General features: G+C 34.3%; 1 protein-coding gene across 1 annotated transcript in view; it reads left to right on the top strand.

The window, feature by feature from the left end:
• The window catches only part of PCLO (piccolo presynaptic cytomatrix protein), a gene marked incomplete at both ends in the record, with an annotated part of 365,934 nt that overhangs the window by 256,264 nt on the left and 95,387 nt on the right, over window positions 1–14,283 (top strand). Inside the window, one exon of the mRNA XM_082846518.1 lies at window positions 2,187–2,312. Within this exon, the coding sequence (XP_082702644.1) occupies window positions 2,187–2,312 (126 nt within the window). The remainder of the gene's footprint in view (window positions 1–2,186; window positions 2,313–14,283) is intronic.

Here is a 14,283-nt window from a genome sequence, read left to right as displayed (position 1 = left end):
CCCACCTGCTGCAACTAAGGAGCCCATGTGCCACAACTAAGGAGCTGGCAAGCCACAACTAAGGAGCCCGCCTGCCGCAACTAAGACCTGGCAAAACCAAATAAATAAAATAAGTAAAATTTAAAAATTAAAAAAAGAAAGAAGTAGGACCCATGCCACAAGCACTCTATATACTCCACTATAGTCTAGCATAAATTATGATAGACTTTGATATAAGGCAAGGTCTTGAAACTGTGGCTTTACACTAAGGAAATCTCATGAATCATTTTTTGGGATCTCAGACTGACCATGTCTTAAAATTGATATGGTTATACTGACTACTTAGAAATTCAGTATCTGTGTGGGTTTTATGAGATCTTTAATAAGTGAGGAACTACAACTTGTGAGTGATTCAACCATGGAAAGTGAAACCAAACCTTAGATTAAGAATCTAGTTTTATTTTTTTGGATAAATTCCATAGAATAACCCTTGAAATATGACCAGCTATTTTTAAGTCCTCATTTTGTAATTTCTAAAATGTCTTAGTACACTAAAAAAAGAAAAAAACTAGGCTAACCTAATTGATTGCAGAGTGGCTAATTTTTCTTCATCTTCTACCCTTTATTAGTATCTATCTGATGTCTTACTGTAGAATCAGTCCTGGTGAATTTTTAAAGGCTAATGTCTAAGAAATCAACCATCTCTATCCAGGCTTAGTTGAGACTAAAAATCATATAGTAGATGACAGTATTCATTCATCCAGTTATGTTCAGCTTGTATCATCAATTAATCTCTACAAAGAACAGTAACACTGAACCAAGAAACTTGTGACAGAAAAGCTCCACAAGTGGGGCCAGAGAGAACTAGTATCTTACTTAACTGTGACCCTTGACAACCCCTTGTAGAAGAACACAGTTAATTTGTTTTTGTTTTTGTTTTGAGGCTAAATCATTTTTCAGAACACTTGCTCTATTGTAAAAGTAGGTCTGGGGGGTAAGGATGGAGGTGGGGGTACTAGGGAAAGAGAGGGAGAAAAGAGGGGAAAAACAAGGATGGAAAGATGGAAGGAAAGGGGGAGAAGAAAAGGAAAGATGAAATTCATTTGGAAGTATCACATCACCTAGAAATAAGAAACAGTATTTTACCAAAATATATCCCTACTAGATAAATGAAGAAGGGTTCCATAATTCCGCTACTACTTGTTGAATGTTTGGACTGTGTTGATGCTGACTCCAGGGATGGTTTTTGAAGAGTTAAGTAGGAAGGGAACAGGATTTGGAAGAGAGCTGGCTTTTAATTTTGGAGATTTTGAAAGAGTTGAAAATGGCACTTCAATCACTGAATGGAATGAAGTTTATTTTAAAGAGATAATTGTGTCTTCAGTAAAGGAGAATTCTGCTTTCTTTCAGTGCTTTCATTTTAAAATCTTGACATTTGTAACAAAAATATATCTGGTGCTGTAAACACTAGCTAATTTTTAGATTATTTTTTTAAAAAGATAAAATATCAACAGTTTATTTCTGTCTCAGTTAGATTTCTCACAATAATCATTCTCCATCTTTCTTCCATGTGGCTAATTACAGAAAAATCTGTTCTGTGGAATAAGGAACAGTTTACTCAGTTGCTCATCAATCAAGAATGCTTTTATTGTCCCTGTACTAAGTGCCATATTAATGCACAAACAGTATTAGTTTATGAGTTAAGGCTGAAATGTGAATAATAATTCATAAGTTATGATCGTGTTTTCACTTTATCAGTTGCAGTCATTTATATGTTTAGATTGTGTCTTCTCAATTTATGATAGCCGTTAGTATGTTTTTGTAAGTTAAATGCTCCTTGATTTCATAAATGAATTATATGCTGTGGAATTTCTTATACTGGGGACATCCTCATACATACATATTTTTACAAAATATCTGATCAAAATGGACAGAGCCTTATTATATTACTGAATATGGCTAAAATAAAAATTATTTGTTAATATCAGATTAATCATTATAGATCCGACCAAGATCTCAGAAAGTTCTCTTTCCTATCAACTATTATTGAAATCAGAATATTGTTCTTTTGATATTGGTATCCAGTTCCAATATTCATATTGTAGTTAACTTCTAGATACCAGAACCCATTTTTTGTGCACCTTATAACTTGTGATAACTGTTGTTTCTTAACTTATTGCTAATAATTTGCTAATTTTTCAATACAGGTAATGGATTAGGAATTAGAATTGTGGGTGGTAAAGAAATCCCTGGACATAGCGGAGAAATTGGAGCTTATATCGCCAACATTCTTCCTGGGGGAAGTGCAGAACAGACAGGGAAACTTGTAGAAGGTAAGAATAAGGATTTCAGAGTAAATTAAAATGAATGTGCTCATATTAAATATATCTTAATTTGATATGAAAGTTTTTGCTTCTTTTACTGTCTAGGTAAAACTCTCCTTTTGGTTAATTATGATATTTTGGTAGAGTAATATAAAAGAAGGTATGTCCACAGCTATATTCATTTTATTTTCAGTTGCATTGTCCTTTTTGGCAGTTGGAGTGCTATGGGAATATCTTGTTTAAGAAACAGTAATTAGTCAAGATTTTTTACTGACTGGGGCAACATTATATTTTTAAAAAACACATTGATTAAAAGGATTAGTGTTTCATAAACACCAGGAAAAATTATATTGAAATCAGAGCCATAAAAACATCACATGATTCAGTATATGGTAAAGTCAGGTCAGCAAACTATGGATGACTCACAAGCCAAATCCATCTGCTGCCTGTTTCTGTAAACATTGTTTCATTAGAACACAGCCAGGATTATTAATTTACATATTGAACACAGGTGTTTTCCCACTACAATAGCAGAACTGCATTCACAACAGAGACTATATGGTCTACAAAGCCTAAAATATATATATTCTCTCTGACCCTTTCGAGAAAAAAAATTGCCAACTCCTGTGCTAGGTACTATTCTATTCACCTCATTACATCATAAAGTATTTTAAAGTAATGAACTTTACAGATGTGTCTTATGGGCCATAAAATGATGTTTCTTTCAGTAAAAGTTTACAGCTTGATTCTCAAGATACACAATGGTAATTTTCAGTCATTAATTAGACGATGTGGTCATTTGCATTTTCCAAAACCTAACATAGATATAGTTTACAAGTTTTCAGTTAGATTGCTTACCACGAATATATTTATCATAAAGCAGCCTCAGTCTATCCTTTTATTTTTATCCTAAATTAAATGTTATTTAGAAAGCATTTTTCTGTCGTTTCATCGTTTAATAAAATGTTGCCTGTTATTGTTTGAAACTCAATTATGTTAAGACTATTCCCTGTCATTGTCTTAAATTAAATATATTGGAACCTACTGAAAAAAATCCCTAGATATTTTGATAGACAATTCGAATAAACACAAATTTGAGGCAGTATTTATTCATCACACTGTTCTGCTGGAAGCAGCTTGCCGAACTCCCTAAGAGATGTTTTGAATATCTCTTCCCAACTTCACACTCAGTACCATCACATTGTTAGCTTGAATTGGCCATGGTGACGGTATTTACAACATGAAAATAGGCAAATGCTATGAATCAGTCCTTTCTTGTCCATTTATTTGCCTGTTGATTTTCAGATTGCCAGTTTACCAGGACATCACCACATATATAACTGAAAGCATATTATTGAAAATATTCTAATGGTATTCATACAACAGGGAAAATTGGAGCTTTAGCCACATAGCTAAATGAAGGAAAAGACTATATGAATCAAGAAATAACCATTATGAGCAAACACTGGGTCTCTGTGAATTTTCTATGACTATAATCCTACCATGCCTAATGCTACTCTGTTGGTATTGCAGTCTAGTTAAGATACAGGAATTGAGGCCTGTTTGTAAGGATGGGAGTGATATGATTGCTTTCTGATAGCATGCTTCAGAAAGAAATGAATATGCTATTTTTATTTTCAGATAAAATTTGCAACAGTAACTTTGCCTGATATAGTTGACAAAGATACTCGAATGATTTAAACATAAAATTTCATACCCTTCTTTGTCCTTACACCATGAAAATCAGCAAATGCTACAAATCAGGATGATTTTTATGTGCAATTTCAGTGAAGCACTCTGTGATGAAGTGATGCTCTTTGCATTTGGCAGCTTATGTGACCATTTTTAAGTTCATGCACCTAAATTAATAATAGATATAATACAAACTCATTCAAGAAAGGAAACTGAAATGAACCTAAAATTACATCTGTGATTTTATAAACTCAGAGACTGCCATTAAAGTCATCATCTTTTTTGGAAATAATAGTTTTGCAGTTTGTTTCATTGGGTAAAATGGGAAATCATTAAAAGCTGTGTGCATGTGACTTAAGATTTTACTTTTATTAATTGTATTATTTATTAATTCTCCCAAAGTTTTGCCAAGTGCTAAGCCAGGCCTCTCTATGACTGTAGATCCTCTGATTATTAGAGTCCAGTTGTTACATAACTCACACATATAATTTGTTATTTATGATTTCCAGATTTACTTTATTTTCTCTTAAAACATAAATCTTTATTACAACTCTTGGTAGTATTTCTGTTAGACTCACGATGCTATCTTGACTGTCAATATTTAGATCCTGTTTTTGCCAGTATGACCCAGAATCTACAGTTGTCTACTGGGTTCTTCACCAGTCCAGAATCTCCCAGTCTTTGTGTTGGCTGTCTGGTGGAGAGAGGGTGAAGGGCACAAAACAGATGAGTTTTAAATTAGAAATTAAAATCTAAACTCAAAATAGCAAGTCCTACATGGAAATGTTTGCTGCCTGACACGTCTCTTTCTGATTCATTTGCGCTTAAATGGTGAGTGAGTTTTGCTCTCAATCTTGGAAAATTTTACTGAAGCAGCTCAGTGGTTGCATTTCTCCGTTACACGGTAAACACAGGAAGTCAGGGTTTGATGTTTGCTAATTCGTTGAAAGTGGATGTGATTTTCCTTAGTCTGGGCCTCCTCCACAATCAGGAAAACTGCCTTAAAAGATTTGCCTTGGGGGCTTCCCTGGTGGCGCAGTGGTTGAGAGTCCGCCTGCCGATGCAGGGGACGCGGGTTCGTGCCCCGGTCCGGGAAGATCCCACATGCCGCGGAGCGGCTGGGCCCGTGAGCCATGGCCGCTGAGCCTGCGCGTCCGAAGCCTGTGCTCCACAACGGGAGAGGCCACAGTAGTGAGAGGCCCGCGTACCGCAAAACAAAAACAAAAACAAAAACATTTGCCTTATAAGATTTCTCATCTATTGGGTTGTGCAGCTCCACATCACACATCTTCTTTTCTGCCTTCCCCGACGGAAGTGGGGCAGAGGGAGCGTCTCAGCATTCACGGTTTGATGTATGCAGTTTAACAGTTAATTGGGCACTGACCTGTAATTTTCATTACAAGTGTTTGAGTGTACAAAAAAGCTGTAGAGAATAATATGGCAAACAACCATGTACTCACCATATTGTTTTAAGTCTTAACATTTTGCCTATTTGTTTCATATTTTTAGGAGAGATAAGTACCTATAAACCAATTAAAGCCTCCTGTAGTTACCTCTCCTCTCCCAAACCTCTCTTACTCGCCCAAAATAAACCACTAGACTTAATTTGAGATTACCCTTCACTTGCTTTTCTTTATAGTTTTATGTATGTATTCATAAATTTTATAAGGATTCATTTTGCTTGTTTATGAAATTTTATATAAATGATAGTTTACTGTACATGTATTTTTGCCACTTTTTTTAGTTCCAGAGTTTATGAGTTTTATCTAAAATGGTTTATCTAAAATAGCTACGTGTACACACGTGTCGTTCTAGTTATTTATTTTCACTTCAGGACAGAATTCTATTACTGTATGTCTCTACTACAGTTTAATTTAAACATTCTCTGGTTATTTCAGTTATATATGAGTTTTTTTTACTATTTCCAACAACGCTGTAATTAATTTTTTGAATTAGTCTCCTTTTGCACATGTACAGAAGTTTCTTCTATAATAAAAGTGCAAAAAAATTTAGAAGAAGTTCAATTCCTGGGTTATAGTGACTATCTTATTAAATAATATAGGAGAACGTTGTGTGGTTTCTTCAACAGTAGTTTATTTTTCCAAGTTGCTCTCCAAAGTGTTACGCTATTTTTACATTCATCCGTAGTAAATTAGTGTTCTTATACCTTTATATCCTTGTTCCTCTTTCTCAACATTTTCTTTTTCAAATATAATGTGAAATGATAGGCCATTGTTTTCTTCGTTCACCTTACCTTCAGTCATGTTGAGTATGATAATATGTTACTAATCTTGTTAGCACTTGGGTTTTCCTCATCTGTGATTTGCTTTTTCTTTTGCTTATTCTTTATTTGGATTGTTTATGTCTTTTAAATTGAATTTTAGAGAATCTTTATGTATTCTGGTTATAATCGTTTGTCAAGTATGTAGGCTGTAAATATCTTTTCCAAGTATGTAGGCTGTAAATATCTTTTCCCAGTATGTGGCTTGTTTTTTTAGTGTCTTTTTTTTTTTTAAAGTTGAAATTTTAACATAGTTGGCTTGTTTTGTTTCTATTAAGTTTTATAAATGTTCTATATTATTTAGGAAATTCTCCTTGCCCTGAAGTCTTCAAATATTAGCCTATATTTCCTTCTAAAAATTGTGAAATCGTACTCTTTATATAATGTCCTTATAGACACAGAATTAAGTTATTTTTAGTCTATCGTGCTCTGACTGGAAATTTTAGTTTTCTCCCCCATCAGTATGGATAATCAGTTGCCTGTGCACCATTTATTGAAGAGTGTATCATTGCGCCCACTGATCTACAGTGCCCCATCTGTCATATATTGATTTTTTTGTACATGTGTGGGTCTTTTATGAGATGTTTGTTCCAGCTTGTCTATTTGTCTATCCCTACATCAGCGTCACACTGTTGTAATTATGATGACTTTAAGTCCTGACATATGGTAGGTAATCTACCATACTGTTGTTATTCAAAATCCTCTTGGGACAATTCTTGACCTTTGGTCTTGCATATACATTCTAGAACCGGCTTGTCAGTTTTCAGGAAAATCTCTGTTGAAAATTGGTAGTGATTATATTGAAGGTATAGGTTAATTTAGAAAAAAAAAATTTTTATTTTGAGTCTTCCATGGGTTCACAATGCTGGACCTTTGTTCTTCTTAGAGATTTAATCATTGTATTTTGAATCAATACAATAAAATACATTAGGACATTTAAAAAAATTAACACATAGCAATTGTTAGACTTATTAACAAGTTGTATCATTTTATATCAACTTACAACAATTTTATATCTGCAGAAAAGGAAGAGTAGAAAATATAAATAAAATAAAAGTTTGTTTAGGAAGTATAATGGGCCAAACCTAATCCTTTATGTGCATATCATTGGTTCTAAGCTTTATTTAATCGCTGGACTTCTGAAATTATTCTCCAAATGATTTTCCCCCTAGTATTGTGTATCATAACATCATAATTGTGAAATATGTTACCTGCATGATACCTTTCATATTTCAACAGTTTTCATAAGAGAACAGAGAATCCATAAGAACTAAACACATTTTAGCCATTGAACCAAAAACAGATATTTGTTTATATTGTTAGGTTTTCCAGCTGAAAATCAATTTAGTTGAAGTATTTTGAAGATAAGTTGTGTCTTTATTATTGATAATAAAATCATATTTGTTTGGACAATGCTGTTTGGAGCTAAGATAGGAATATAGTGTTAAGCTCTGAATGTAGCTTCAAGAAGCTTCTTAATGAATCAGTAGGAACATAGACTAGGAGAGCAAAAAGTTAAAACCAATGATATACAATGTTTGCTTAAGGATTTAGCCAGAGCTATGTGGAAAATTACCTTCTCCCAGGCCAGTAGGTAGGCCTGTAAGGAAATTAGTTTACCTTAGTTTGTCTATATGCTATTCTGTGAGGAAATGTACCTGTGGCATAAATTCTAGTTCATGGATATTTCCAAATTCTCAGTTTCTAGTTGTCTCGGTGTAGGGGATATTGATTCGGCTAGTTAGAGATGAACTGACAGGGTTTCGGGCAAGAAAATGTTGTTGGATTTATATTTGAGAATCAGTGATTGGAGTGGAGGTGAGGTTAGGTGTTTTTGGCATGGTGGTTTTGATTTTAGAAGTTCGCCTCTGGAATTCCCTGTCCTGAAGAACTATGGTAGAAGAGCTAATTCCAGTAGAGGACACACTCCTGTGTGACTTAAAGGATAATGTTCCGAGGCAAGAAAGTCTCTACTTCTGCTTATGCTTTTTTGGCATATGTTACAAATGGCATGGCAGTGATCAAAGCTGGAGACCAGGAAACACACCACACAGATGAGTGAGCTTCCTTATTCTTGTTCCAGGGGGATTACCAGGTACGGATTGGTCATTAGCATGAGATTTCTCAGAATTCCTGCAAGATAGTGTGTCAGGTACACATGGCACAAGATCATATTTCTTGTTGATACAAGGATTTTTCTGAAAAATATTTAGGAAACTATCTTCTGGAAAGAAAGAATATAAATTGTGGGTACCTGGACTGGTAGGTTGTAATATACTATTTTTAAGATGCAGTGATATCATACTTACATATTAATGATTAGCTGTATTGCCAGGACAAAGAAAGATGTTTCTCTTCTTTATCCATTTATTTTGAAATTAATCAGAGGAAATTATGTTTGAGTCAGTATTTCCGATAGGGACATCAAGAAAATGAAATAATTGCCCTTTTTTTTTTTACACATTTTTTAGTATGTATAATACTCCATATCCTAATTTGATTGCTTTTATCAATAAGAGTGGTATAGCTTGAAATATATATGTATGTTCAAGTGATACTGATTAATGATTAACAGTTGTTTCTGTTTTTAAATTTCTGGATTTGTCTAATCAGTATGCCGTAACAGGCTACATTTTGGTGTGTATGAACCTGGAGTTGTTATTTTGGAAGCAAGGATGCTGAACTGTCTTTAATAGCTGTAAAATATCTTCAAACAGCCAGTGCTTCAAGGTCTTCATTATATAAAGAGAATGTTTTTAGAGTCAGACACATCAGGATTTAGATTGAGCTCTGCTACTTTTTGCCTGGATAAGTCGTTTAACTTTTAGTACTTTGGTGTTCTCATTTGGGAAATCGGGATAATAATAGTGGCTGCACAATTGTTATCAGGTTTACAAATAATGTGTCAGAAACATTTAATATAGTGTTTGATATAGTATTTCACAGAAGTAGTGAAAAGATGGTACTTACTTTGGAGATCTTTGATGATAAGAATAGTATGTGCTACTTAAGCTTGAATTCCGTCCCCTCTCTCTGAACATGCGTAGATAATTGACCGTGGTCAGGTCTGAGCTCTGAACTGCAGGGATTTGGAATATTCCTAATGGAAAAAGCACAGATTTGAAGTCAGAAGACTCTGAATTAATGTCATCCTCATGATGGTTAGGCAAGTTGTTTATGTCCTCTGGGTCTCCTTTTATCTCATCTGGATGGGTTGATGTTTCAGTTAGGAGGTTTCAAGACCTATCTCATGGGGTTAACTGTGAGTATGAAAGGAGCTGATGTATTTTTCATGCTTAGTTAACTATGAAGATCTAGACTAAAGAAACTACTTTGTTAAGGATAGACGAAATTATTTTCATAGATGACAGTTAATCTCACAAAGTTCAGGGTTCCTGTAAGGGAGCATTGATCTGCTAGAGGTATTCTGCTATAATGGAATATCGTTTTAGGTATTTATTAGGCCTGAATAAATTTAAAAAACATTTAAAACCTGAAGTGATTAAGTCATGTCCCATGTAAATATATCACCTCCTAACCGTAAAACCATACTTTTGGCTAGTCTTATAAAAAGGCTTCTAAGTTTTTCTTCTTATCAACAGTTTATTAATCTCATGTCTGATTAAAGTCTATGGACATACATACAATGAATATCTGCTTAGGTAACTCTCATGGTCTGTAAGTCACTGAAAGCATATCTTGTTAGTGAATAGAATCGTGGTGTAGGTGTCAGATGTCAGGTGTCTGGCACCCAGTGTGTGGACTGATCTTTCTCATCAACTCCTTTTTATGGCTGTTGACAACTCACAGAAACTCACTGGGTGTTCAGCATTAAGTGAAAGGGGCCCTCCACAAGACCCTTCTGTAATGCATACTTTTGAGACACTTTATCTGTTGAAGAGATGCGGAGAGATTGAACCTTGAGAAGAATCATACAGTCTAAGGTGTGGAAAGAGGAAGCAAAACAGTAGTATGTGTGCTATAATAAGTTATGTATGTTACATAAGATGGAAATGTGAGCCCTAGAATTAAGAGTGTGAGACTAATTACATAGGATGAAAGGAATGAAATCAGAATGGATAAATCATGACCCTTACGTCTCAGGGCTCCTTCCTCACCTGTACACGTCCCTTCCAAGGCTCCAGGAAGTTAAAAAACATATGTGATGTTTGTGGCATTTGTCAGCTTTTTAACTTTTGTAATTTGTTGTGATTTATTTTGTCCTTTTAACAAATATTCACATGTATCAATTTTGTATTCATAATTTTCTCTTTTTTCTTAAAATTGCATAAGCTTCAGGCCTTACAATACTTGAATTCATCCCTGCATGAGATATTGTTTCTTATTGGGGGAGAACACTGAGGTGCTTACTGCGGAACTGTAAGGACCTATTGGTATGCAGCAGTAATATACTGACAAGGTAGATGGAGGTGATAAAAAGGGAGTTCAGAAAGGTTTTAGGAAGGAGTAGAGGTGAGAATATCAGGAATATGGGAAATAATAAAGAATGCAAATGGGTCACAACGTTTCTTCAGTAACTACTCTACAGGTATATCCTAGAATTCTATCATTCTATAATTCCACCTTGCTTTCAAGGTGGTTACAGCCTAGAAGGGCAGTGGATAGAGGATGTTGACTGTGGAGGAAAAGTTTGGTCAGGGTCTGAATGAACAAAAATATAAAATAAACCTGAAGAACTAGGAGAAAGGTGTATTCACGGAAAGAAAACCCATTATTTAATAACTTTTTTGACAATGTGTATTTTCTTCTAGTTTCAGTAAAAGAAATATAGAAATGCAGAATACATTGGTTGATTCTGCAGGCTTCTGTCAGAACCAGTATCATAACTAAGTATGGGTTACAGATATGCCTCCTCCCCTCCCAGAGAATTCCAGGTAACTTTCAGGTAATGTCTAAGAACAGACTGTAAGCTCCTGAGGGCAAAGAACTCTCCGGGAACTGAAACAGATCTTTTTAGACTTTTATCTCTTTCATTGGTTAATTTTTTACATAGTTCATATTTTACTTATTTATAGTGATGGAGTACAGCCATGTTCCAGATATAGTGATGAGGCTGGAGCAGAAAGAACATTCTGTGGGAATGCAGATTTTCATATCAGACTACAGGTTTTTCATATATATACTAAGTTACACTGAGAGTGGTGGAAGAAAATTAATTTGCTTTTTTTTCCTCTTAGGCTACTTTTGTTTTCTTTTACTCTCTAGTTTTTACTAGATCCCCGCCACTGTCAGGTATGGTGCTTGAGATTTCTAAGTTCTGGCGCGCGCGTGTGTGTGTGTGTGTGTGTGTGTGTGTGTGTGTGTGTGTTTGTAAATACATGGTCTATAGAGCAACCTCTCTTGGTCCTGTGGGATATGAATGAAGAAAACATGGACCATACATTTCAGTAGGTGAGACAGAAAGTAAAACCTACTTATAAGTATCACATAATAAGTGGTAATAAGTGCTAAGGAGAAAAAGATAACAAGGAGAGTGGATATGCCAAATAGGAAGGTAGGGTTGAAATTTTAGGTGGGATGTCAGGGAAGGCCTCGCCAAGAAGGCAAAAAATGAGGAAAGCCCCCAAGGAGAGGAAGGAGTGAGCTTGGAGTTATTGGTATTATAGGCAGAGGAATGAAAAGGGCACAGGCCCAGAGGAAGAGCCTGCCTGGTGTGTGCCAGGAATAATAAGACCGCAGGGAGGCCAGCATGGCTGGCACTGAGTGAGGATGTGAGTGAGAGAGAAGAAAGCAGGAATTTCCGGCAGAGAAGTAACCGATGTAACAGAATAACAGAAGTAACAGAGGTAGCATCTTCTAGGTCAGTGTAAGGACTTCAGCTTCTATTAATGTCAAATGAGAAGGCACTGGGCTGACACAAGCTGAATGACATTTAAATAAAATCACTCTGACTGCTATTAGGAGAACAGTTTGAAGGAGTAAAGAATAGGAAGGAGAGCAGTTAGGATGCTGTAGAAATAATCCAGGCATGAAATGTGGCTGTTCAGACCAAGGTGGAAACAGGGGATGTGGAGATAAATGATATTATATCATATATCTATAAATACTAATACAACATGTGTATTAAATTTCAGCTCAGTGAAAATGACCTCGATATGTTCATTCATTTGTTCCTGTACACAGTATTCAAGTTTAGTAGGCCAAAATGTACTTCACCATTTTCTTAAAAAACTTAAATCTCTACATAATATAACAGACCTACAGAGCATTTAACATTCAAGTCTTAAATCTTATTTTAATTAATACAATAAATATACATTCTTTAATAGAAGTCATACAACCTAAACAGAAATGAAGCCCTCGGAATGCTAATATTCTTGAACGTAGATGAGGAATCAGGAGTCCTGGCTTTTTGAACTACCACTCAGTATAATTTCTAAAACAGATTTCAGATCTGTAAACATAGTAATAGTTACATTTACCCTACCTATTTTACTGAAGTGCTGTAAAGATAAAATGAGAAAAAGTGGTCAAAATAACTTCGTAAAAAAACAACAACGAAGTCCCATGTTGGTACGATTAACGTAAGTGAAATAGATCTAATTTTATTCATTTTAATCAAAAAGACTTCTTATAATTAGATGGTATACATCTGAAAGTTTTGTGTAATTCATCTAAAATATGTTACCATTATTTTTTGTGATTGTTAATCATGTTTGCTTCTGAATTAGAGGAGGTCATTTCTCTACGTGAATTTTAAAGAGCTGGAGGGAAAATAGCTGAGTTTTTTCTCTATTATTTGACAGATATTGCTGTTAAGGTGTCTTCTTAAACAACTCTGGTTTATTAATGGAAAAATCAATAATTGTAATATGTTGTATATACTATATTATGATTGAAATTACATTCTGTTTACTGTGAGAACTTTTTGAATAGAATTCTACCATCAAATAGCATTTGTTATGTGTTGAACATCCATCCAGCCAAAGTGAATTATTTGCTAGTTCTTCTTCATGATGTTAATAGAATACTGGCACTTCTTATGAAGTAACTTAACACATAATTCATTTTATTTTTGTAAAGTTTCTCTTAGGGTGATAAAATGGTTATTGATTTTTTATTGTTTGAAATGACTTCTCTGTTTTATTTCTATCCTTTAACTCTTCAAATGATGAAATAATTTATGTATTTAAAGTTCACTCTTAGTTTTGATTATACCATTCATAATAATTATATAGTGTCTTTGGCTCAAAATAAGCAAAATATAAAAACAACATTTTTATGCACAGAAATTGCCCATGTTGTAATATTTCTAGTGATGAGTACTTAGGTTATGATTTTTTTAAAAAACTCTCCTTCTTTGTAAAAAAAAAAATGTATTTTCTTATACTCTAGAATAGTATATTGGAATTTTTTGCTCTTAAATTTTGATTGGGAGATTTCTTTTTATAACTTTACTTTTCAAAACATAGTTTCCTTTTTGTCCAATTTTGCACATGATTTAAAGTTACAACTCAGAAGTCAAAGTAAAGCTCTGCGCATTTTGTCTGTCAAATAATGTTATGAAGTGGAATTTGTATCTTCTATATATATGCTCAGTGGAGAGGATGATGATGATGATGATGATTTTGCCACTGGTTCAAACGTTTCCTGTATTTATTAAGAAACACTTTTCCTGGTATAAATTGATGATATTTTATGTTAAAATCCATTGTCTGAGTAGTGGGATACATTTAAATAACTTTATAAAGGGAATAGTACAGAACACATGAGTATCAAAAAAGGTTAAGAACATAATTAAAGTTAAAATCCTTGCTGGTTCGCTAGGGATACTGCAAGTAGAGGAGGCACCAGTTAAGACAAGTATTTCTCATGCACAATTGTGTCATTTTCCCTAGCTTCCTATGTCCATTTAACCCAACTCTATCTCTATATATAATCATGAGTGCATTTTGGATTAATCTGTTACTGTTAGCTGGTCATGATATCCTTTAGATTTGATGACATTAATCTGTTCTTGCCATTTAATTAGAAAGTCAATAGAAA

The sequence above is a fragment of the Leucopleurus acutus genome (genome assembly GCF_964270905.1).
Source record: "Leucopleurus acutus genome assembly, chromosome: 9".
Lineage (NCBI taxonomy): Eukaryota > Metazoa > Chordata > Mammalia > Artiodactyla > Delphinidae > Leucopleurus > Leucopleurus acutus.
Note: the sequence above shows the minus strand (reverse complement) of the source record. Positions and strands in the feature narration are given on the sequence as shown.